The sequence below is a fragment of the Lineus longissimus genome, chromosome 19 (genome assembly GCF_910592395.1).
Source record: "Lineus longissimus chromosome 19, tnLinLong1.2, whole genome shotgun sequence".
Taxonomy (NCBI): Eukaryota; Metazoa; Nemertea; class Pilidiophora; order Heteronemertea; family Lineidae; genus Lineus; species Lineus longissimus.
In genome coordinates, this window is record NC_088326.1 from 8,790,231 (window position 1) to 8,817,463 (window position 27,233).

At 41.7% G+C, this 27,233-nt stretch overlaps 1 protein-coding gene across 1 annotated transcript in view; it reads left to right on the forward strand.

Annotated features, from left to right (window-relative positions):
- The window catches only part of LOC135502795 (uncharacterized), a 77,396-nt gene that overhangs the window by 36,874 nt on the left and 13,289 nt on the right, over positions 1–27,233 (forward strand). The window contains exons 2-4 of the mRNA XM_064795900.1: positions 11,364–11,420; positions 21,884–21,958; positions 22,832–26,939. Of these exons, the coding sequence (XP_064651970.1) occupies positions 11,364–11,420; positions 21,884–21,958; positions 22,832–26,939 (4,240 nt within the window). The remainder of the gene's footprint in view (positions 1–11,363; positions 11,421–21,883; positions 21,959–22,831; positions 26,940–27,233) is intronic.

The window sequence follows — 27,233 nt, forward strand, 5'->3', positions numbered from 1 at the left end:
CTGTTGATTGCAACAGTAGAGATGCGGTGGCAGCCAGGGGGCGGGCGTGATCACTCCTGCTCCTGTAAACTCCCGCAACTTTTTTTCCAGGAGTGATGAACAACTCCGCGACCTTCCTTGATTCAACTTGAATTGCTGTAACATCACTCCCGTAATATACCCTGGCAACGAATTGATCACTCCCACCGAAATTTCTACTAACTGCTCCTGCAAATGTATGGTACTCGAGAATCATGAGTTACAAATTAAGTATCCTGAATTACAATCCGGGATTCTATGCAAAATTGTCTTTAATATTTTCAAGTCAGCACTGGCAGGCAGGGGGCGGGAGTGATCACTCCTGCTTCTGTAAACTCCCGCAATTTTTTTTCCAGGAGTGATGAACAACTCCGCGACCTTCCTTGATTCAACTTGAATTGCTGTGACATCACTCCCGTAATATACCCTGGCAACGAATTGATCACTCCCACTGAAATTTCTCCTAACTGCTCCTGCAAATGTATGGTACTCAGGAATCCTGACTTCATTTGACTCATTTTCATAACTCGAGAATCATGAGTTACAAATTAAGTATCCTGAATTACAATCTGGGATTCTATGCAAAATTGTCTTTAATATTTTCAAGTCAGCACTGGCAGGCAGGGGGCGGGAGTGATCACTCCTGCTCCTGTAAACTCCCGCAACTTTTTTTCCAGGAGTGATGAACAACTCCGCGACCTTCCTTGATTCAACTTGAATTGCTGTAACATCACTCCCGTAATATACCCTGGCAGCGAATTGATCACTCCCACCGAAATTTCTCCTAACTGCTCCTGCAAATGTATGGTGACTTGAAAATATTAAAGACAATTTTGCATAGAATCCCAGATTGTAATTCAGGATACTTTTAAACTTGAAAGTCATGATTCTCGAGTTATGAATATGGGTCAAATGAAGTCAGGATTCCTGAGTAGTGTATCAGTAATTGTAATTGACTCCAATCAACAGGAATCCTGAGATATCTATCATCATTCTTGTGGTATTGTCAGGATTCCTGAGTTGCATGTCAGGATACCTGAGTTCCTGAGTTGCTAGTCAGAATTCCTGAGATTCATGTCAGGATTCCAGAGTGATTAGTCAGGATTCCTGAGTTATAGTTAATTGCCTATATAAGATTCCTGCTTACCAGTCAGGATTCCTGAGTTGCCTATATCAGGATTCCTGCTTACTAGTCAGGATTACTGAGTCAGTCAGGATTCCTGAATTGCCTATAGGATTCCTGCTTACTAGTCAGGATTCCTGAATTGCCTATAGGATTCCTGCTTACTAGTCAGGATTCCTGAGTTATATAAGTCAGGATTCCTGAATTGCCTATAGGATTCCTGCTTACTAGTCAGGATTCCTGAGTTATATAAGTCAGGATTCCTGAATTGCCTATAGGATTCCTTCTTACTAGTCAGGATTCCTGAGTTATATAAGTCAGGATTCCTGAGTTATATAAGTCAGGATTCCTGAATTGCCTATAGGATTCCTTCTTACTAGTCAGGATTCCTGAGTTATATAAGTCAGGATTCCTGAGTTATATAAGTCAGGATTCCTGAATTGCCTATAGGATTCCTTCTTACTAGTCAGGATTCCTGAGTTATATAAGTCAGGATTCCTGAGTTATAAAAGTCAGGATTCCTGAATTGCCTATAGGATTCCTTCTTACTAGTCAGGATTCCTGAGTTATATAAGTCAGGATTCCTGAGTTATATAAGTCAGTATTCCTGAATTGCCTATAGGATTCCTGCTTACTAGTCAGGATTACTGAGTTACAATTTGAGGATACCCGAGTTGCACAGTCTGGATTCCCGAGTTGCCTGTGTCAGTCAGTGTTCCTGGCTACACGTCAAGGAGTGGTGCAGTGGTAACAACGGCGCCGGTCACCTCCTAGGTCCCTGGTTCAATTCCCGGTCAGTCCCGGTACACTCAGGTGATAGAGAGGGCGACTCTTTTCGACAGCGTAGGTTTCCTCCGGGATCTCTGGTTTCCTCCTACTTACATTACAATCACCCAATGTTGTTAAAGCTAATAATGTCCAAGTTGTTGATGCCCAACCTGCTCTCAACTCATATTTTTTAATTCCCGAGTTGAAAGTCTGCAGTCCTGAGCATACAAGTCAGGTCCTGAGTTCCAACTTAGAAGCCTGAGTTAAAATTCGGAATTCCTGAGTTGCAGGGTCAGAATCCTGAGTAAAAAAGTCAGGAGTCCTGACTTTTTTACTCAGTTTCACTCACTACAGTTCAGAGTTTCCGAGTTACAACTCAAACTCTTTCATTTTCAAAGGAAAATTAGTTTTATCTTCCCTTTTGAGGAAAGAGTTCCTGCACATTAGAATCTAAATTAAATTGCTAAATTTAAAAACATGGTTTCCAAATTATTAGGTTTACAGTACCGATATTTTGCTTTATTTTGTATTGAGTCATCTGCGTCAAAATGTATCAGCGACATGATTTAAAAGGGGGCTATCTAGGCAAGAGCTAGGGGGTCAAATTGGGAGTCTTCATGTGACTAATATGCACAGCTTATACGGGACGGGGTCATGTTTTATTTAGTTATAAATTTATTCCTGAGTTCGTGCGTAAACAGTTTTGATATATTGTTAGATGAGAGAGACCCCTATTGGTGATTTTGTGTAACTCAATCTTGCCTGCCTGCCTATCTTGGCTGCTGCCTAGTCTCCCTTTAATGTCGCAGGCTATTGAGTCCAGTTTTGAGACGATGGAAGTCCTGTTATCGCTTCGTTGCTATGGTTATTCAATTATTTGTAATTCACATTAGTTGTGTCGGGATCTATAAATATCCTGTCTAGTGCATGTTAATTGTCAAGGAATTAAGGAACTTTTTTAGAATGAAAAGTGGTTTCTGATATGTTTCAGGGGAACTTGGCCATTTCTCGTGTCTGAAGAGCATCTTGTCATGTACCATGATAACATAAATAATGGGACAGGGTTTAAAATTGTGTACATACTTTTTGCTATCATAAATTTTGCAATCAGTCACTCTGTAAATAAGTCATGGGATATTTTAAATCATGTTTATGTGAGATTATTTCAGCTGTACTTGCATGATTGTTATCATACTGGTACTTATACTAAAATATGTTTGAAAACAGGGTGTTCATTTGAAAAGAGGGACCATCACTGCAATTTGGTAATTGCTTTTATCCCATAAATAGATAGGCCTACACTTTTCATGAGCATTGTGTGTAAAATATGCATAACTTCAGGTCTACAGACCTGAGGAAATCTTTGAAAATTTTTGCAGTCGATATAATTTCTGTTCAGATAGCTAGGAATCTGGTTTGCTGTGTTTTATGAAAGAATTATAGATCCTGCTTCGTGTTTCAATTTAAAAGTTTGGGATCATAAGATTGGCATGGCCAAGGGGGCAGGTTGTAAACTGGGGGCGAGGGGGGGGGTTGGCTTCAAGGGGTTAATTTGCTTCCCTTTGCAATTTTTGTTGCTGTTTTTATTATATCACTGTTGTATCATATTGAGGACATCAAGCGCATTAAAATGGCATATCTATCTCCTTGCACATCAGAATTCTTTGGTTTATTGCATATGTAGCTTTCAAATAGATATTGTGAAATCCTCCAAAAAATAGGCGGTTATAGATGGAAAGTTAAAAAAAGGCGGCTCTGTTGGGTTAAGCATGGGCATTTACTCTACAGAGCTGGGTCATCTGTCTGCGCAGGAGGCTAATGGTGTTATGGCTGGAATGTCTGCCCTGTTTCAAGGCCGCGACCTCACATAAATTTGAGCTCATTGGCCACACCCAGCAACAGAAGGGTGACACAGAGGCAGAAGATGGAGTAGGGGCACAATGCATGCAATACCTCAGTGTAATGACCACACAAAATAGGACTTCCAAGAAGGGCATGAATATGTCATGTACACACCTTTGAAACCATCAAATGGAGACGTGTAAGATCGCTCTGTTAGCAGGGACAAGTGAAAAAAGCTGTCCAATTCATCATAGTACATACCATGCCCCAAGGTGACGGCAGCCTTTCATTCACCAGTCCTCTCCAGCTGCTGCCTGTTATCACAGCCACCAACCCCCCCCCCCAAGTCAACAAGGGGCACCAATGGCAGAGGTGAATTCCTGTATGAACTGAAAGCTTTTCATGGAAGTTTCAAAGTTACTCATTTTTGATTGTCAGAACTGACCTGGATATGGATATATCCAAACTTGATATTCTTCGAAAAGGTTATCCTAAAAAAAACAGGTGTTCACGTTGGCCACATTGATTTCCTTGGGTGTGACTAAAAACTAATCAGTAAATCAGTAGGAGGCAATCCCCACCATTTACGATATGAGAGTCATGCATGCCCTTCCATCAGGAATAACCCAAATCAGGTTTCTAACCAACATGCGTTCTGTGCTCTGACCTTTCCAATTTTACATGTTTGACATTTACGTGAACTGAATAAAGAGACATGTTTTTGAAGCTCATCACAGGAGAAGCATCTACATGTATTGATATCCTAATGATGCTGTCATTTTGATTGTGAACTTTCCAGTATCGGGATTGTTCTATTATTATCATACTGCTACAGCTAATTCATTGGTTAATGTAAACCCTGCATCCCCCCCTCCCCCTCCCTCGCACACACAATTGATCAGGGACGAGAGTGGAGGACATTGTCTCTCTATCTAAAGCCACTCGTTGTCGTCATATTGAAAATATTGAAATATCAGTCTGTGTTTCCACCGGGGGACAAGGTCCCACAGGTGGCTGAGTGAATTGGTCAGTTTCTCCTAAAATTTTGTATATATACAGTGGAACCGAGAACGAGAGTGGAGGACATTGTCTCTCTATCTAAAGCCACTCGTTGTCGTCATATTGAAAATATTGAAATATCAGTCTGTGTTTCCACCGGGGGACAAGGTCCCACAGGTGGCTGAGTTAATTGGTCAGTTTCTCCTAAAATTTTGTATATATACAGTGGAACCTTCCTTAGCAGACACCGCTCTATTAAGGACAACCTCTCTGCTAAGGACACTAGTTTTGGTCCCAAATTGGTAGTTTCTATTCAATTTGACCTCTCTAATCAGGACACCTCTCTATTAAGGACAGCACTTGCCAGTCCCGCAGGTGTCCTTAATAGAGAGGTTCTACTGTATTCCGCTTCCTGTATGGTATTTGTTCAATGTTTTCGACACAGATCATGTGAATACAACTCATTGATTTGGTAAAGAAAGCTTGTTAAATTCTGTTAGTCGTTTTAACGTCTGTATTATCTTTTTGGAAACGTTTTTTTTTTAATCAAGATAAAAAGAAGTCGTTTTTGGCGCCAAGGGTTCATTCCTTTTTTGAATCTAACCAAAGTTGCGGGTGGATGTGTGCCATCATGACAAGTTGGAATGGTTTGGCACGAAACTAGTTGGTAGTTGACATCTGTTGAATATTGTGTCTGAATCACAAGGAATGCATTTGGGATTGTTCTGATCGTCTTTCCGGGTCTTCTCCTTTACATATATCTGATGCAAGCCATAGATTCTGCGTTGTGCCGACCAGCACTGGAACTAAGCAATACAGTCAACAGTGAAGAGCTCTTAGCATTTCTATCGTGCTCATATACTTTGACATCAAAATACACAATCATTTCACATTACTTTAACATGGACAGCTCTTTGTATGACTCATCCTTATTTAGCAAACCCCAAATGTGGAGGCGTTAGTCTCCATGGAAACGTTTGATATAGAGCTCAACTTTGACATTTTGGGGCGATTCCCAGGTCATCCCAGGGTAGGGATATTTCCTTTGGTTGCCATGGTTGCATTAGCTTTCCAGTGTGTTCTTTCACAAGCAGGAATTTTGTTTGGAAAACCACTTTCTTAGTGTCCACCTGTTGTTCCTGGGCAGGGAAATATCATTTGAAACAATACTGCCCACTGGTCATGTTGGTTGGCTGTTCAGTGTTAATATTATTACCCATTTTAGTATGATTTTCAGGCCCGCATGACTGGTAAATTCTTTCGTACAAGACAGAGGTAGAAACTAATGTATTTTTGTTCCGTTGCTGGGAATATCCTAGCTCAAAATCCAGAATAGACATGATGGTAATATCCGTTAGGAGAAACCATGCCTTTATTGTGGTTCCCATATTAGGGAGGTTGAGATCAACGACTTATCACAGATCATTATATGTTACGTACATGTATACGGATCAAAATGTGCACAAAATTTTTCCTCTTTCTAAAGAGATTTATTCGTATACGCATAAGGATCCGTGATAAGTTGTTGATCTCAACCTCCCTAATAATTCAGGAGGTGGTGTCTGTCCACAAAATAGTTTGTCATAGTTTTATAATGAATGTACAATATGCAATTAGCCTCTTGATGAACATAATATTGCAAGTGATGTTCGGGGAATTGTTGACCATACCCTTACGGAACTGAGGTGATAGCCATACACCTGATGATCACCTCATTGTCACATTATCCTCACCTTGAAATGAAGTACACCTTATCATCACCTTGAAATGAAGTACACCTTATCATCACCTTGAAATGAAGTAAACCTTATCATCACCTTGAAATGAAATACACCTTATCATCACCTTGAAATGAAATACACCTTATCATCACCTTGAAATGAAGTACACCTTATCATCACCTTGAAATGAAGTACACCTTTAATATCATCACCTTGAAATGAAGTACACCTTATCATCACCTTGAAATGAAGTACACCTTATCATCACCTTGAAATGAAGTACACCTTATCATCACCTTGAAATGAAGTACACCTTATCATCACCTTGAAAGGAAGTACACCTTATCATCACCTTGAAATAAAGTACGCCTTATCATCACCTTGCTGTCACCTTATCATCACCTTGCTGTCATCTGAACATAACCTCAATGTCACCTCCGAGAGTCACCTTATCATCACCTTATTGTCACCTTGATATGACTTGGTTCCGTAAGGGTACACATAAAAAACCCAATCACACAGTTCTTCTCTGGTGACTTATTATTTCCAATAAAACAGGACCTCATCTGAATGGACACACTAAAAGAAGAAAACATAAGATGCGTTTTGGATGATTGGTGAAGGGTGAATCGAGTGACTTGGTGACGATCAGATTCGTCTGGTGATGCCATTTATAAAGTACAGGATTTTGACAAAGAATTCATGCAGCATGGGAATCTATGCCTTTCATAAAAAATGTTATTCAAAACTTTGCACATTGTACTGTTTAAAATGTTTAAAAAGTAATTTTAATAGCAAAGCTTTTGTTTGAACTATAAAGATGTACCAGAACTTGATACATCCAGAACTGATTTCTTTAGGTAATTTAATACTCTTCTTAAAAGAAGAGTATTATGAAGGTCTTCTCAGGCCTAAATTTATCTACATGTACTTTGCACACAAGGAGTATATATTTTAAACTTTAAACACAAGGCGGCCATTTTTCGCCGATGAAAGTAATTTTTTTAGACTCTGGAGACAAAAAAGGTCATCCCTGAAAGTACCTTCACAGTGCTCTTGTTTAGCTCTTCGTATCCTCTTTTGAATTCATCAAGCTTGGCAAACTTGAGTTCTGATGCGTCTTACTTCAAACAGTCTTTCAATAAAGAGTCAGGCAACTAGGAATGTATGGTTTCAGCATCAAAGCCAACGTAACGCCTGTTTTGAAAGTGGCACATTGGGACAGAGCTCTCTCGGGTCACGCATTGACCCAAGCCATTGACCCAAGCCAATTCCGCACAACTGGAACTTGGAACAAATTCTTCGATCAGCTGAACATGGCCGTTACAAACACCCTGTTTTAAAGCAAACGCTAGCTTCAAATTCACAGGTTTTTATAAAACTATTTAGATATAGTGTGAAAGACAACACAGATATGAAAAGTGACATGTTCCGTCTTTTTACTTTTCAACAGTTTTGAGAAGTAGTGATGACATTTATTTGAAAATCCCCTCTGTCCGTCAGTCCGTCAGTCTGTCTGGCCACTTGTAAGCACTATATCTGGAGAAGTCGGCAACGTATTAAAACCATAATTGGTGGGTGGGTACATATAGGCATTAGTAAGGACCTTATCGAAAATTAGGTCCCTGCATCTAAATCCAAGATGGCTGCCGCCTTACGTGTTGAAATATTGCGAGTGCATAGAGCGTGATATCTGGAGAAGTAAGCGATGTATCAAAGCCAAATTTGGTGCATAAGTACCTTAGGCATTCGTAAAAACTCTATTGAAAAGTAGGTCACAGCGTCAAAATCCAAGATGGCTGCTACCTTAGGCGTTGCAATTCCACTTCAGAAACAACTAACCAGGATTGCGCACACCACAACATTAATAAAGTTGTGTTATCTCTCGGACTACAAGTAGTACTTGACAGATTAAATTCGAAACCACATGTACTGCTGTTCATTCGTTTATTTTGAGACAAAAAAAAGCGAAGATCCATTAAGATAATGACTGATTGCTTTACAAAGTATCTGAAGAAAACACCCCAATTACATAATTCTTAGTGAGACCTTTATATTTATTCCTTTATGGTATCACACCTGGTATCAATTGCCAATATTCACTCGGCTAATCTACATGTAGTAGGGGACGAGGGCTATCTTTAGAGGAGGGCAGGGGGCAGAGTAAATGCTTTTGGAAATGTAATTGGTAATATGACTACCATGCCTTCCTTTCTAGATGGCAATAGGTGTAACCACCATACCATACTATATTTCATCAGGTTTTCAGCCCAAATATGCTAGCCCTCCCCCCACACACACACTCCCGAAATATCCAAGAACTAAGTAGAAGGATGATGTGGAATCTACTATGTACACATATTGTAGAACATGTTCAGGCCTTATGTGATGAGAAGATGGTGCAGTTCCTCCTTCATGTTGTCTTTGTGGACAAGGCAGTTCATGAACATGAGATGCTTGGATAGATTATTTAGAATTTAGTTGGGACCCTGAGCAAGTCTGTACCAAAGGTTGTTAGAGGCGCTTGTTACTGTGCTAGTTGTCGGGTTGACTCCCTACCTGGCAACTTGTTTATGAAAGTCAGTGGATTTGTTACTTGTCTTGCCTTGGAGTAGCTGCAATACCTTGTTTTTCCTCAACTGCTTAAATTCAATACAGTAGTGTGTTTCCATAGTTACTGGCTATATTTATAGGGTGTAGGCCTAGAGAAACAGAAACTCAAGGGATGGGTCCCGTTTCATACAACATGTCACATTCTGTCTCAGTGCTCCACAGTTGCTGAAAGGAACCTTCTATGGTTTTCTGTATTGAAGAAGATAACATTACAGAAACAGACAGAGACCTTCTCCAATATCTTATGGTGGCAATATAAATTTGAAATTGCTAAATCCCAAATCCTTGGGGGGGGGGGAATTGGTGTGCTGTTTAACTACTGCATTTAGATTTTGAGACATGGTAGGCATGCAAGCGAGAGGAGAGCTTATATCTTACATGTCTTATGGCGCAGCATCCATCTTCGTCCGGAAGCAAGACACATTTTGTAACTGCTGGAGCTCTCGACTTGAAACTTGGTGCATGTTCCCCTATGTATTAAATGACACCATGGAGGCAAAATTTCGATCTGGTTCGATTTCTGATTTTGCCACCAGGTGGCTAAAACCGAAAACAAGAACATATCTGAGGGAGGTGAGCAACTGCCCTTGCCATTTCATTTTGAAAGATTCTTTGGCCTGAACTTTCGTACTTTGAGGGAACTCCAAAGATTGAAATTAACCACAATTCAAGTCAATGTATGACCATTGTCTGAAAATACATGCGTTTGTGATCTATGATATAACATAATGCTGTTTTCAATGTTTGCCAATCTCCTCCATTGACTTACATCAAATGTTCCCGAAGGTGGGCTTAAAATGTCCAGACACTTATATTTCATTACGTCTCTGACAGAAAAAAGACCTATTCTCCACAATGTCTGTCTTTCATTGGGAGTGACGTCATTCTTTACCTGCATGTTGCATGGCAACGTCAGCTGCTTAAAGTACTATGCTGTGACATCACCAAGTCCCTCAACGATGTGACCTCATCAACGTGTGTTGCTATGACGTCACAAATGTTAGCATTGGGCAGATCTTCATCCTCTTACCCACATTACCATGCCTTGGGCTATCTAATGTCACCACGCAATAGGGCCCAGGTTCGATCCCGGGGAGAACCCAGGATCGTATGTCTGGATGATCCGGCGTGGCTTTCAAGGAACTAAAAATTCCTGGCTCTTCACAGTCCTTCGAATGAGACTCAAAACCGAGGTTCCTTGTACCTGGTGTCTATGCCAGGGCAAGCTAAGACCCCACCAAGTGAGAATCATGAGTAGCTTGCGTGGACTCTATCTCTCTCGCCAAAGTCGGACCACTAGGCCAATAAACCCAATTGGCACCTAACCGTAGTGGCACGCAGGATACGCTCATCCCGCCTTGGAGGAGGATTACTCCTAGGAGAATGACCCCTCCAAGTGCAGAGCGAACGCTGAAGAAGAAGAAGAATAATGTCACCAATTATTGCCTTGAGTAACTATTGAAATGTCTAAAGCACTGTATTTGTTATTTTGTGGACCAGCTGGAAATACACTTGGCTCTTGAGATCTTTCTGAAACTAGAATAGATCATGCTGAAATAAGATTGTTTTCTAAAATTCTCGACTGGTTTAAGCTGCCCAAGTGATCGAGTTCATGACGAGAATGATGCCATTACGATCGAGTCTCATGAGGTTTCTTTGAATGGTTTTGCAGTTATACCTTCGTCTTGTATTCTTATAAATTATGGACGTACAGTAGAACCTGCCTTAGCGGGCACCTCTCTATTAAGGACACTAGTTTTGGTCCCAAATTGGGTTTTGTCATTCAATTTGACCTCTCTAAACAGGACACCTCTCTATTAAGGACAGCACTTGTCAGTCCCAAGGGTGTCCTTAATTGAGAGGTTCTACTGTATATTTCAATACATTTCCCAAAAAATGATACTTTATGCTGATACTGAACATATCGTTTGGCGATGTTTTTATTACTGCACTGACTCCATCTCACGATATGCGCCACGAGAGGAGGTTTTGTTATCGATAACTGGTGAAATATGCATTGAACTTCTGAAGTATCATTGCTGATACATTGAAGTCTGTGTATAGATCACTCTCACAGTTACAGTTACCAGAATGTGACCCTCCTCACCATCTTGATTATTATAAGAACTATTCTGACCCGTCTCATCCTTTGAAAGTCATGTGGAGGGGAAGGGGTCTGATGAATTTCAGATGTTTTCTGAAGTTTCTTTTTGTATACAGTAAACAGTTCTCCAAAGTGGTTTATTGTTGTTTATTTCCTTGTTTTACTTTACCTGTAGGTAAGGAAGAGGAGGAAGTAGCAGAAAATGTGGCAGAAACAGCTGCCCAAGAAAAGGGTAAGTAAATTGACATAGCATAGCATAGCATTGACATACATGTAGCATATGCGACATCCAAAGGCCACCCCATGACTAACTGAATAGACTCGTGGTCCTTGGACCTGCTTGATGATGTGTCAATTGTCTCTTAATTCTTTGGCCAAATAGTATGTTCATTACTTGGCCAAATAGTATGTTCATTATTTAATAATGAACATACTATTTGGCCAAAAGAATTGAGAGACAATTGACACATCATCAAGCAGGTCCAAGGACCAAGAGTCTATTCAGTTAGTCATGGGGTGGCCTTTGGATGTCACTGCAAATCCACTCCTGAGCTAAAAACATTTGAATCCATTGAACAACTGATGTCAGTGTCTCCACCGCCTGGATTAGGCCTACAATGCAATGTGAACAAAAGAATGTGAATCGTCAGGTCGCTGAACTTGGTTTATCGATATTCCTGTCATTGATGGAAATCTCCTGGAATAGGGAATTGCGCTCTCAAAGGAAAACCTTCAGTGATGTGAGTTAAAAACTACTTTTTCTAGGTTTTTGTTTTGTTGTGAAATATATGTGTTTTATAATTAATGTAAGTGTTATTCATGCGGTATGTGCATTAAAGTTATTGTGATAAATGAAGCAGGATGAAAATATTGATATGATATTATGCCATATGCTATGTATCATTTATTGTCGTGAATGTGAGAGTTCTTCTAATTGTAAGCTGCAGCAGCATGATTCAGGAAATGTGAAACTCTTTAAAACTTCCGTGAGAGTCTTCTACAAAAGGCTGTTTCTAAATTTGGCATATTCTCTGTCAAAGTTAGTTGTGATAGGAAATCTTATCGTGTGAAGAACACTCTGCTCATATATGCACATTATATTCAATCCAGATAATTTGTAAAGCAGCAAAGGGTTTTTTTCATATTGTTGGTAGATCATCTGTCACAGAATACTATGACTACAGAATGTAGGCTAACATGACTTGATATAATTTTATGGGCGTTAATCATATTATGTTCCTCCATAATTGTTTTCCACGAAACCAGTGTTAACTTCAGTCCATTTTGGTTTGGTGGGCCACCAGGCAAAAATATTATTTTATCTTTACATTTACCACAACCCCACAAGCCGTGCCAAAAACCATACCACCAGATCAAAGTTTTGGAAGCAGTAATGGTGTTTTTAGCTCAGCTGAAGAAAGTTAGCAGAGCTGGTAAAATAACTATTCAGAATGGCGTCTGTCCCTCCGTCCATCAACATGGGGGTACGTTTTGTAATGGTAAGACCTAGGCACTTCAAATCAAGCCATGAGGATTAACAGCCAAGAAAATGCCCCCGACAGAAAATTTAGCACGGTTCGACTTAAATTCGTCTCACCAGGAGGCTAAAGGCGTAAATTACTACAAAGACATTTTTTGTTACTTTATCTAATAGATAGAGGCTTGAAATAAAGTACAGGAAGTGTACATGAAAATAGTTTTCAGTGTTATTATGGCGCGTTTCTAAACTGCTAAAGCTATGACCTTGAAATTGTTACAAATGACTCCTTACGTCATGTAACCTCTGAAACCAAATTTGGGTGCGATCTGATTCTAGACTTGGCCACCAGGGGGCCAAAACTAAAAAAGGTATAATGTGCAATCTTGGTACACATGATCCCCTACAGCTAGTACCAGAACTAAGTATCGTTTTTGAGCTGTACGGTCTGAGTTCTGTGTTTTTTCCAGAGCTTGTATAGCCGGCCTTAATAAATAGTATTGGTTTTATAGTAGAAACAGCAAGGGAAGTAGCTGAGAAGGTCATGTTTGTCTTGTGTGTGGCAAAAGTTGGGCATATATTTGCAGGTGAGGTTAACTACATCACAAGGAAATACTGTAGTTTCATGAAAATAACACCACTTCATTAACAGCCGGTGTCGCCGCCCCTGACTCATAGGGTGGCGAACAGAGCTGTTGAGAAGGCCGATCATTGGCTGGGATTCCAGAGAGGGTTGTCCATGCCTCATATCCAATACTTCAGTTTCGAGTCCAATCCTTATTGTTTGGGTTGTTGAAACCGATTCGTAGGTCTCCTATGAATGGGATAATGGATCGGGCCTTCGGACATTGTATACTGAGTGTCCCAGAACATGTAAAGGGTGTCCCAGTGCTAATGGCTGATAGTGTACAGGGTGTCCATGAAAAAAGTCCAACTGACATATTGGCTTCTGCTGGTTTTAGGGACTGACCTGCCCTTTCAAAGTGAGGCACTGCTCAGGGAGGTAATGGAGCATGTCTTCGGGTCTTATCATCCCTTACCAGCTTCGGGCTTTCAAAGATACTTTGCAGTGCGAAATTGGTAAGAATGAGAAGTTGTCCGTCACATATCTGGAGACAAAACCGAACATCCCTCTGATGTACAGTCTTGTCCGAAGTGATCAGTGAAGGAATAAAAAAAAACCGATGCAAATCCGGATTCAATTTTTTTTCAAACCTAAAGATACACATTATTAGATTGTCCAGCGTTCAGAATCGTACCCACAATCATTCACAACACCCACAGTCAATTCTAGTTCTAGTCCATCACAATGTCCTCCTCGAACAACATTCACGAACTCTGGTCCATCCACGGCAGTCTCCTCTTCTTCCTCCAAGATAGCATGTGGTCCAGCTTCGATTGGCCTTGGTCGAAACGATGCTTCAAATCAGTTGACGATAACGTCCTCATCAACACCATCCCAGGCATCTCTGATGATGTTGGTCACGTCTCTTAGGCCGATGTGAAGGCAGTCTCCTCGTTCGTCCGTGTGGTCCTTCTTCCACGATTTCCATTGTCGCCGTACGTGACATTTGAAGGACTTCATGACTGCAACGTCTAACGGTTGTACGAAGTATGTGCAACCAGCAGGTACGTAATCCAGGCTGCCTCTCATGTCGCGGACTCGTCCGGAAGTTCTCTGTCCGGTGGACCCGATAATGATCGACGATTAACAGGAACTGGTCGGCCTCGTCGGTGACGTGGGGTGATAGGACTTCATCTAACCAGTGGTGTGCCGTTTCCTCCCTCATCCAACCAGTTTCCGACTGGGTAATCTTTACATCTGCTGGTGGGTTGTCTTGGAGGGCTGCAAGCACCCGGACGAAACCTCTTCTGGGGAAGGTGATGTGCGCCGACAACTTTGCTCCAGAGGCTGCGATGCAGAGGGTGACGGTGTCTCCCAGCTTGGTATTGGACCTGGATGATCGGACGTCTATGGCCTTCTCCCCCGTGGTGTTGGCCGTGTACATGGTTCTCATATCAAACAGGACAAAGGTTTGGTCCATGTTAAAGAAGAACCGCATCTGTATATCAAGACGATCGATGCTCCCAGTAACCGCATCTCGGAAGGTCTGGATCCTTGCAGCAGCATCAGCGGGGACGGTCGTTGTATTCTTGGTCACCTTCCGTAGGGACACGTGGCGTCTCTTCATCAAGCACTCCACCCAGCCTATGGATGCGTTGAAATCCCATAGCTGAGGGCGACAATGCTGAATCCCTTCTCTGACATCTTGGGCTAACGCATTCCACCAGCTTTGCCACACTACCAACGCCTTATCTTGAATGTCGAGAACGGAGACTGCGAGGCGACGCTCTCTCATCTGCTGCAGCCATTGGTAAAGCTGGTCCTCAACCTGTGGCCATAACGGATCACGGGGCTCCATCACCGTCTTCTTCCGGCCATGCCCTTGTTCTTGCTTCTGCTCGAGGTCCTCGAGATTCCACCTTCTAAACGTCTCCCAGGGGATGTTATAGTGGGCGGCGAACTCTGTCATACTGCGCACCGTACCGTTCACCAGTGCCTCCTTCTGGTCTCTCGGGTAGGCAAGTTTTTCCTTCACGGTGTAGCGCCGGCGTCGTTTTCTCAGCAGCTCTACAGCATCCATTGTCGCACAGGTTGTCTGCAATGTGGGTACCCTCAGTGGGGCTTCATTTATAGGCCTAAGAGGCCCTAGAATTACACAAGAAAACCACAAATCCTCGAAACTTCGATTCTGTTTTCTCCCACGTAGGCCTAGGGAGTCTAAATAAAAAAAGAGGGTTGTAGAAAAACAGAGGATGAGCTCCTCGTTTTTCTTCGGAATTTCGTGACTACTATCATTGCCTGAATCTCACTTTGCTTTACTAATGCAAGCATTCGTAGATTTTCCTTCAGAGTTTCAATAAGGACTTTTTTGTTTTGGGGGGTTTGGATCAATCTAAATGGTGCTTCAGTTTTATGAGACAACCTGTATAAACGGTCGGCGAGTGGCCTTACCCTTTACGTCATTCCACATGCGCACTCATCGACCAGTAGGCCCACAACACTTCGAATCAATAGGGCTGCGGTAATAAGTGGTTTAGCGTAACCGTGACAGCTCGGCTGAGCCATCACAAGGGCCAGCGAAGTCACTCATTGGTTACCTCTGGTGAATAGACTCGAGAGAAGAGGCCGGGCCTTGAATATCCCGAAGTGGTGTTATTTTCATGAAACTACAGTATATTCTGGAGTTTGGGGGTATTTGAATAAAATTATAGCTGGGGGAGTTTATCAGCGGTGAAGGATGGATAAATACGCACAACGATGGTGGATCGGCATGTTAATAACATCCACTATACCTAAACAATATCAATTCACATATTCCCTTACCGAAATTATTTATTTTATTTAATCAAAGTAAAGTTAATGTATATGAAGTGATGATATAGTTTGCTGATCACTACCATAGCATGTTCTCCGAACCATTATCTTTAGACATGGCAAAAATAAAAAACAAAGACTCAATGCTACATGTAGCAAGATTACTTTTTAAAAAATGAAGCTCGTGGGACAGACTAGTAGGCCTATGTCAGTTTTATCCTACCAGCATAACCGTTTCGGTCCACAGTCGCGGTTCATACTGCGATTTCATTGGGCCGACCTAGGACAATACAGTGCCAGGACACGACCAGGGTATGATTCGACGACAGTACGACAAGATACTTAGTTCTGTTACCAGCTGTATGTCAGATCAGTTTGCGAAATGTTAGAATTTGGAAACGTATCGGAATTCAGATACCCTCTCAGAATTCAGATAACCCATATCCAAATTTGGATACCCCTAAGTAAAGGGCTTAACTGAAGGACACGCCCACTACCCAGCCAGGGCTACCACCTTCGTGAAGACAGATGTTAGAGCTAATCTTGTCTTCCATTTCTGAAGCTGACCCCAGATTTTGGACCCCATCATTTGCGCCCTTTTAGAAAGTACCGAAGTCTTCAGTACAAATAATATACACATATGATGCACAGGGAAATGTACAGGGGCTGGATATAATTGCTGCTTACAAGCAGCGGAAGAATTTTCAAAAGCTGGTTTGACAGTGTTGTGCACATTTTTCACTAAAACTGCTGTCCTATCTATATCCCCCCCCCCCCATGGACATATTTGTGAAAATCTGGCCCAAAGTATCAGAATTCTGATACCCTAAGTATACGAATTCTGATATGGGTATCTGAATTCGGATTAAGGAATTGAACCCGAGGCGGAGGACCTTGGTTGAGTTACCAAGACACTCGAGGGTGGAGCTAAAATTTCGTCCAAACCCTCGCCTGTCGGCTCGGGTTTGGACTGTATTTTAGCTCCACCCGAGAGTGTCTTGGTAACTCAACCAAGGTCCTCCGCCTCGGGTTCAATTTCTATTCTAAAATACCTCAAACTTAAAAAGATAGGCCACGAAAATAACTTGAATATGTGCAAATTTGGTAAATTCCATCCATCGCCGGTCCGGCCGGAGCGCCGGTAGCGCCGTTGTTTACATTATGTTAGCGCGCAAAGGAAGTCCGCATCGGCTCGCTCAAGTGATGCTAAAATCCGCCCAAATGGGCTATTTGGAGCGTTTTTCTCGGCAAATATGTGTAGTGCTCATTAAAAAACTTAGGGTGGTTGATGCTTCCTTGACTGATTTGTGTTTGAAGCAGTGTTTTGAGAGCCTCAAACTTCTGAAGTGAGGTGAAATTCCTTTGACGTGACGTGTGCATGGTTTCCACATTTTAGTGCAACCCGAGGGAACTTTGGTAGAGCATCTTCGTTGCGTGTCCAAAACACTCCGCTCTCAGAACAAGGCTTATGCATTTTCCATTTAAAAGTTGACTTTACGGTACCAAGGTATTTTAGAATGACCAATTGAACATTCTCCAGCTTCAAGCGTAGCGGTGTCTAGTATAGGAGACATCACATGTCGTACCGACTTTGATTTGACTTATGTACTATACTTTTAGCATGTTTCTTAACAAGGATGAATTGCTAACCACCTAGTATTCATACGGTGAGCACAATGGCCCCTGTCCATTTCATTATTAAAATACTCAGACCACCAGACCAAAGGGTTGGGTTGAGAACACTGACTAACTATCCCAATTTTCGATGTCACAAATTCGATGGACAAAGAGAGGCTGTCATAAAACTGATAATTTTCTGTCATATTAATGGGAAATGGGGTAATTGTAGCCCCTTTGCTCCTATAACTTCAGCTACACAAGATATTTCCCGGGAGCTTCATTGAAACCGCCCACCTCTTCCAATAATATTGCCTGACTGTGATTCAGGGCACTTTATCTAAAACAATGCAGCTTAAATAGACAACTCAAGACTTGTGGTCAGGGCCTGCAATTACCCTGTGGTATTGAGGTGGATAATTTTATGGTGTGTGTGATGGTGAAGGTGTTTGATGTTGAGAATGTGTATGTGCTGAAGTTGAGATTAGTGTTCAGAGACTTCAGCATTTAAAGGGAGGATTGCTCCGAAACTCTTATAAAATGGGGAGTTTTTATTGGCCCGGGTAAAATCTAAGGCGGGAATAAGCTTTCATTGATAAATCGAAGGAGTTTCGAGGATCCCAAATCACTAGTAAGGTGCAAGGAATACTGTTTTTTCATTGGTTAACATTTTTGTATCATCTACATATTCTCATCTTGAAAAAAGACAACATTTGAGATCAATACGATCAACTTGTACCTTCATTTCGCAACATTATCGGTAATGCACCCTTTGCAGATTCGTAAGGTACTATTTGGACGTTCTATTACTATTGACAGCGTAACAGGTCATTATCATCGTAAACTTTATTTATACACAAGAAGACTGTGGCCTCTTTGTAGGCGATTATGTAACCCATATACAGCACCCGGGGGGGGGGAATCCACGTGCTGCTCCCGAATTTTCAACTCAGAATAAACAAAGTTGTAAGGTTATCCTTATTTGGAAATAGTGACGTCAGACAGAAGTTGATAATTTCGCGACAGGATGTCACTACTGCAGGCTCCAGACTCGTGGTGGGAACTCATTAAGTTTGATGAAATAATAGTGATGAAAGGAAGCGGTGTGGTGCAATGATAAAAATAACAATGAAGTGGCCAGGACCATTATTGTCCAATGATGAATATAACAATGATAGTGGTATGTGCCTTTCTGCTGACCGTATAATATATTTAGTGGACACTTCATGCTGGTTACCATCGCCAATGTTGTCGCCATCTTTTCAGCTGGAAGTAAACTACTCCATTAGTGTTAGAAAATTGGGAAAATAGCCGGTCTTGAAAAAGTGTGGATTATCCTTGGGATATTCCTGATGGGTTTTTCAAATAACCTGAAACTCAGGATTTTGTCTGTTGTGGCTATGTCTCAGGAGCAGTGAGCTAATGTCCTAAAAATTTACTGTGGAAACCGCTCATAAAATTTCATCTTATGATTCCAGATAACAATAATTTGACCTACTTTTCAAGGTTACAGAGGTCAAATAGACTGTTGGTTTCCAGAGCATATCTCTGTAACCATTGATGGAACTGGGCACTTCATCTTTTGGTGGTAAAAAGGTCTTTTGGTGTCATTGTGCTATTTGGCAGTTTCCAAGATATTCGACTATGCTCAGCCCCAGAGAAGGCTCTTTGTTAACTTTGGCTGAACGCTGCTACCTATAATCATGAAATTTTTATTATTATTATTATTATTATAAAACATTTCTATAGCGCCCTATTCATAAAAGCAATGCTCTAAGGCACTTTACATTTAAAACATTCATTCATCACAGACATGACATACGAAATATAAAAACACAGCTCCGAAAGTTAAGAAATACAATAATGTTTTCTAAAAAGATGTGTCTTTAAACGACCCTTAAGAGATTGAACACTTGGTGACCCTCTGATCGTTGCCGGCAGTGCATTCCACAGACCAGGAGCAACTTGTCCCAATGACCTCCGGCCGTATCTTTTAGTGCGAGTCCTTGGCACAGACAAGAGGCCCTTGTCCGCGGAACGCAACTGCCGGTTTGGCACATGCTTTACAATAAGATCATCGAAATACTCTGGTGCTAAGCCATTTAAAACCTTGTACAATAAAAGCAGCAGCTTGAACTGAATATGTAAGTGGACAGGTAACCAGTGCAACCCCTGAAGAACTGGACTGTGGACTGTGGACACTGTTTTCAATAAACCTACTTTGGTTTGTCAATCACATTCTATTTTACAATTCGGCATTCTCAAAGGGAAAGCTTCTAATTCATGAAGTGAATATACTCTCAACAATGTGGACATATTTTCGTCATTCCCGCATAACTGTTCAACAGTCAACATCCAACGACAATCCCACTCGACAAAAAGTAATATTAATTCATATCAAATACCTTAAAAACCTTTTATTTGATTTTAAAAGCAGTTATCGAGTAAACGGACACCACCCAAAATATCCACAAAATAAACAGACAAATGACTGCAAAAATGCATTTTCCCAAAAACCAGCGATTTATACCAAATGAATCTGACGTTAGACAAAATTAATACAAATTTAACTAGGCTATGCAAAATAATAGGACCTGTAGTGATAGATTTCAAGGAGTAAAATCGACGAAGAAAAAAAAAGGGAGGCAAAAATAAGGATCACATTGTGAACCAAAATGTTACCGTTATTGGTTTCCGAGGCATATTTCAATATGTAACTATTGATGCTTGGCTTTGTTTGGAATAAAGATGTTCTAGTGCCACTTTTTGACTTGGCCCAAGCAGGGGTGCTTTGTGAAAAACTTCTTTAAGCCGTATTGAAATGAATGCTGCGAGTTACATTTGTAAAATCATGATATCCTTTCTCGCTCACCATAGGGGAGTCTATACAATACCGCAGTGTCCGTCGACGTATCCTGTTTAAAAACAGTGGCACGTTTCTTAAACGTTAGGGCTATGAACTTGAAACTTTGTACACAGGACCCCCAGGCCCCAGGTCAGATGACTTCTGACAATGAATTTTGGTTCGATCTGATTCTTGACTTGGCCACCAGGGGGCCAGAAGTGGAAACCTAAAAAGTGTGATATTTCTGTTTTGAGTGACTTGTTTTCGAAAAAAAATTGATGGTAGGTTCTCCTAGTAGCAAGGATACATCACATATCATATAGGTTTTTGATTCGACCTAATTTTCAAGGTCAGATACGTCAAATGGCGTAAATTGGCCGTTTGAGTGTAACTATGGCACGTTTCTTAACTGCTAAAGCTATGAACTTGAAATTTGGTACACATGACTCCCTATGACATGTAACCTCGGACACCGAATTTTGATCCAATCTGATTCTCGGCTTGGCCACCAGGAGGCCAAAACTAAAAAATGAAGAGTGTGCAATATCTCGCTAATTGGTGACTTGTTTTCGATGATGTTTTTATGATAGGTACTCCAAGCAACGATACATCACATGTCATACCGACTTTGGTTTGACCTACATACCATACATGTAGCATGTTTCTTAACCAGGATGAATTCCTTACCACCAAATATCTATACGCTGAGCACAATGGCACTTGGCCGTTTCATTACTGCGGACAGTCATCAGACTAAATCAGATAATACACAAGTTTTTAACATAAAATGTGTCCATAACAATTGATGCTCAAATGTGACTCGCTCTACCAAAACTAGGCGCTTGTCGCATCTGAACTTGACAGGTTGATACGGACTTGTTGTTCATTTCCCTATTGTAGACCTTTTGTGAAATCTATTACAAACTGATTTGGTCACATTTCACAAAAGGTCTACAATAGGGAAATGAACAAGAAGTCCGTATCAACCTGTCAAGTTCAGATGCGACAAGCGCCTAGTTTTGGTAGAGCGGGTCACAAATTTTCATCATTGATTTCTATGATGGTTTTATAGTGCTATTGTGTACTAGGCACTTTCGTTCATCAGTCAAATCTTGTCTTGTCTTGTCTTCTCACAAATCTCATGAATACTAAGTTCACTTCACCTTCAACGTCTGTGGCCTAAGGCCAAGGGATTATGCTCGCTTTGCGATGCTATTTTTGATTATCCAATTTATTGGTAAAATGGATTAGGAGGCCTTAATTGAAGCTTAGGTTTTTCCTTTTTCATTGCAGAATTCAAGGTGCTGTCAACTGTGATGTTTGTGTTTGCCATGGCTGGCAGAGATGTATTATCTTGTCTTTGTTTCTTTTTTCCAGTTGCCTCAGTTGTGAGTGTCAAGAGAGAGAGATCGCTGAGCCCCCCATCAACAACTGAAAACAATACACACCACTGTGAGTTTTTTTACATTTTTCATAATCTTCTTTGGGTTGTGAATTTCCTGTGTAATGATGGAATGGGGTGGGAGAGGGGACCTACTGATTTTTGGCCCGATCCAATATGAGACAAGACCACCATTGAATATTCCCAGGTTGGAGGTTCCAGACCTATCAATTAGACGCGAGTATGTTTTTAACTGTCAAGTGCATATTTGGAGAGGAATTGAAAAGATATTTGGTGTGGCAAGTTTACAGATATAAAGAAATTATTTGATGAAAAAGATTTGAATTTTGCTAATTTGGCAAAAGGGGGCGTGTTTTGAGATTTTTCTGTCAGTTAGCTGAAAAGAGTGGAAATATCTATATAAAGATCTAGAAATATATAACGTCTGTCCAATTAGTTGATTATCAAAAAATTTCTGTGGTCAAGTACCAGTTTACTTTTCACCATTTACTTGCCCGACTGTCCGGAATATCGTATCAAAATTTCAGATTCACAACCCCATGCAGTATTTGATGTGACGCGGTCAAACATTGACAATTTTATGACTGTGATAGAAAAAGATAGTTACTAGATCATTTTGTACAGATTTGTCTGGAAATAAACTGCACAGAACTAAAAATGCAAAATAATGCACAGTGTTGCCAGTGTTCATGTAATTATACACACAAAACCTTTATTTCATTGTTCCCAAAAATTTTTTTTTAATTGCATGATTGCAGAGGTCAGATAAAAAAAAAATCTTCAAAGAAATCCAACCAGTATTTTGTGCTCCAGGGCCCAAATTGTTGAGGACAAAGAATACATGATTGGCCTTCAATTGTGTATCAATTCCTGTTAAACTCACATGACCAGACTGGCTCCAATGGTTTCTTAATTTTTTTCAGGCAAGAAAAGATGTGTGTCGCCATCTGATGGGACGACTCAAGAGACCACAGAAAAAAGTAAGGCCACGGAAGAAGCACCAAGTCCCGACAGCTCTAAAGATGGTGATTCTGATCTTGGTAGCGCGGCGCGTAACCGCTCTCTCGAAGCATTGTTCAAAGTGACTGACTCGGAGCTGCAGAGTATTACCTCTAAGGTTAAAGTCCCAATCATAGCAACTGAGGCTTTGACGTCTTCACCAGGTTCCGTCCAAGAAGTGCATGTATCCGTTGAGAATTCTGCCGCAAACACAGTTGTAGAAGCTGTGGAAGCCATCAGTACCACACCACCTAGTGGTGAGGTTGAAATGGTACAAATTGTTACCGTGGTTCCCGAGGATATGATTACTTATCAATATCTAAATGCAGATAATGCAAATCAAAAATTTCAGTTGAAGTCGGACTCTTCGGAAGATCACGGTTATCAAATTGTCTATGTAAATCCAGATAATTCACGACAAATGGAACAGAACGTCCATTTAGCATATCCGGCACAAACAGTGTATCAAGATTTACAGGTTGTGCAAAATCCACAACAGCCCAGTTCAAGTCCTTCAACGCCATCAGCCGCAACACCTAACCAAGAAATTGCCCGGAAACGAAAATATTCAGCGCAAAAACCTGGCCGGCATATTTGTCCATATTGCAGTCGGGGTTGTGCCAAGCCGTCAGTGCTGGAGAAGCACATCCGCGCTCATACGAATGAACGGCCTTACCCTTGTGTTCCCTGTGGATTTTCATTCAAGACTAAAAGTAACTTGTACAAACATTGTAAATCCCGCGCCCATGCTATTAAGATTGGTCACTCTGCGGCGAGCATTGACGAGATGGACTTAAATAAATCAACAGATAAAGATGACATAGGGGAAGGAAGTGATATCTCTGAGAGTGAATTAGATGGTGATGATGGAGGTACCCATATTGAAATGATGCCACCAGCGAGAAGGTTGGATAGCCAGGGCCAGTCAACAGACTCTGATTGTGCTGCAGCCTTATCTGTGGCAGGATTATATACGGGGAGAGTAAGCATGCAAAGTGAGGCACCGTCGACTAAACATGATGAAGTTGTCATAATAACTGACATTCAGGACAAAACTGCCTCATCGAATTGGCAACTTCAAAGACCAAATGTAGGCCAAATTACAAAGTCACATTCGTTTACCATGCATCAAGGGGAGGATGAAAAGTTACTTTTTTCATCTGGGAGTTTTGATTCGGCGGCGGCTGGAATATCACGAGCAGAAAAACAGTCGAAATTTCTCCTCCGAAGTGCCTCGGAGCCATCCAAGTCAATGACACCGGAAATGCTGAATCAGAGGATTTCTGCCCTGATATCCGCCAATGATGCAGTTTTGTCTACACCAATGGCTGACCCACCCCGACCAAAGAGATTATCACGGCAAAACAGTGAAAATAAGGAATATACACAACCAAGGTTGTTGCTGCAACAGGGATATCAACAACCAGCTGGGAACGTTGTTATGGTTAGTTCAAACCAGATACAGACAGAGGGGGTGAGAATTATGCCAAAACCACAGGTAGTGACCCCTGTCCCACAAGAGCAGTACTATATAATTGGGGATCATGTAGGCATGAGCAGCCAAATGCAGGTGCCAAGACTTGAACTTGCCACTCCCGTCGAGATGGAGCGCCAACGACCACAAGAAATCAAAATACAGATTCAGTTACCAAAACCTGAGACAAGAGCTCCTACGCGTGAAGGTGTCACTACAATATCTCGATCAAGTAGTGTCATCAAAGATTTACTCCTGAGGAATCAAAGCCCATCACAGGTTGCTGTGGTACCTACAGAAAATCAACCAAATATTCGCAGAATGCTGAGTGCACCACAAATGTCTCAACCTAAAATTGACCATATCGTCGTTGAGGAGATTGAAGGGGGTCACCTTGTCATAGCAGATTCTGTGGAGGTTGATCTTCTTGATCAGTCTCATAGTAATGCTCCATACTTGGCTGCTGATCGATTAGACACCCGTGGTCATATATCCCGTGCGAAAAGTCTTGAGATTTCTGCGTCTGGAATACCACATTTTGGTCGATTACATGCCTCTTCATCCTTGTCACTGTCAAGTATCCCAGGAGCATTACAGAGGTCCGCATCTCTTGGCCATCACCCAGGTGGCTCAAACAGCTCCCTGTCGCAACCGAATTTGGCACAGATGACGTCATTCCAGAGACAAACTAGTACAGAAACACCACCAAACCAAAGCCATGCAAGCTCTCATTCTTTGCAGAAGTTGCGTGGGAAGATTTTGATGCGTCGGTCAATGAGTGCAGAGCGTGTTGTCGAAGATGAGTCAATAGTGAAGCCTGACACACCAAAGATATCGCTAAGCAAACAGGTGACCACACCACAGAAACGTAAGGAAGCATACAAGTCAACATCACTTGGGAGAAGTTCTCTGACTAGCAGTTTGAAGCAGGCGTCAGTAGAACGACAGCCATCCGTGGAGAAGCAAGTATCATTCGATATTGATGGCGAAGAGAAGCAGAAGGAACGAAGATCTAAAACTGACACGAAGGATGATTATGATAGGCTGCATGTATTCTCTCGAACTCAGTCAGAACCTGCAATGGGTTTACAGCACAGCGGGGAGCAGATGCGGGACGAACTAGCCATGCCTGTAGCAGTGGCAATACAACCAGAACCACGCTCAGATCTGGTCGGTCAGTCACTACTAGGACTCCTGCCAATGCCACCAAGGGAAGTACAGGATGTTGTTGCCACAGGAAAAAAGGTCATAAGTGTTTCCCTGCCAGGGTCAAGTCAGCAAGCATTTATTCTGCCAGTCAACCAGAGTTTTCAATTCTTCCGTCAGCCAAGGTTAGCAATTGCACCACTCCACCTTGGCCGCATGTATGGCAATCAGATGGTATCAACTAGCCCCAGCAGCTCCTTCAAGTTCGCTACTTCACCAAAGGATTCACCAAATATATCCCCAGTGAAAGAGCCTGGGAAAATTGTCATGCGTGTACCGGCTGATTTAAAGTCGTCATCAATTCATAATCTCCCTCCAGAGAAAGCAATGTCTTTACTGTTATTGGGGCACAACTATCCATCACTTCGTATGTCCTCCAATTTGTCTTTCTGTTCTTTGCAAGGGACGCAACCAATGTACGTACCCATAGGAAGCAGCAATAAGATATCTATGTACTCAAATTGGAAGACAGCCAGTCATAACCCAAACCCGATGGGCCTGTCAAGCAAGGCACTGTTCTCTCTCTATCGGACGCGCAAGTGGTCATCGCGTGAGTACTTTGTGACAGCACCCACCCAGGCAGCCAACACTGGAGTCCTCACCCACAGCAGTGCATGGAACTTCTTCAACAATGTGAAAACTCCTGCCCAGCGGAACATGACAGCACCAGTTATTTCCAGCCAGATTTCACCTTCGAAGGTGAAACCAGATTTAATCACATCCCCACAGAGAGCAAAAGATGACTCAAATATTCTGATGACAAAGATGACAAAGTTCATTAAACTGCCGCAGGTGACAAAACAGGCATCACTAGATGAAAATGCTCTTCGACGAAATTCAGAGAACCGTGAACTGAAACGGTCGCTTTCTGAAATGGTGACTCCAAAGCGTGTGAAGATATTCAAAGGAGGCTGGAAGTCCGAGGAAGAGTATATCTATGTGCGTGGCCGCGGCCGTGGAAAATATGTGTGCGAGGAATGTGGCATCAGGTGCAAGAAACCCAGCATGCTGAAGAAGCATATCCGCACTCACACTGACGTTAGACCTTATGTTTGTAAGCATTGCAGTTTCTCATTCAAGACCAAGGGCAATCTCACCAAGCACATGAAGTCTAAAACTCACCAGAGGAAGTGTGTTGAACTTGGTGTCTTGCCAGTACCAATTTGTATTGATGACTCGCAGATTGATTTGGAGGCCCTCGCACGTCAGGCCAGGTTGACCAAGGCACAGAAGGATCTTGAGGATGAAGTTGGCATGAATTCTGACGATGATGGAGAGGATGACGATGATGATGACGATGACGATGGTGATGATGGGGAGGATATGGAGATTGATGATGAAGAAGAGACAAGGTGAGATCATCATATTGATCCAGTTCATTCTAAAGCTGTGCGCATGAAATGATGTCATTTTTCTATTGACCTGCATGCAGCCTCTGCATAAATTGCTTTCACAGCCACATTCCTCATTCAGTGAGGTATCAAACATTCTTAGATGTAAACTGATGAGGAACCTGCAGAACTGAAAATCCAGATGGCAGCACTAGTACTAAAAGGTACACTTTCAGTGCATTTTCCATTTAAATTAAGTTTTGTTGATTTTCTCCCTAAAATTCATCAAAATAGAATTAAGGACCAATAAAACAA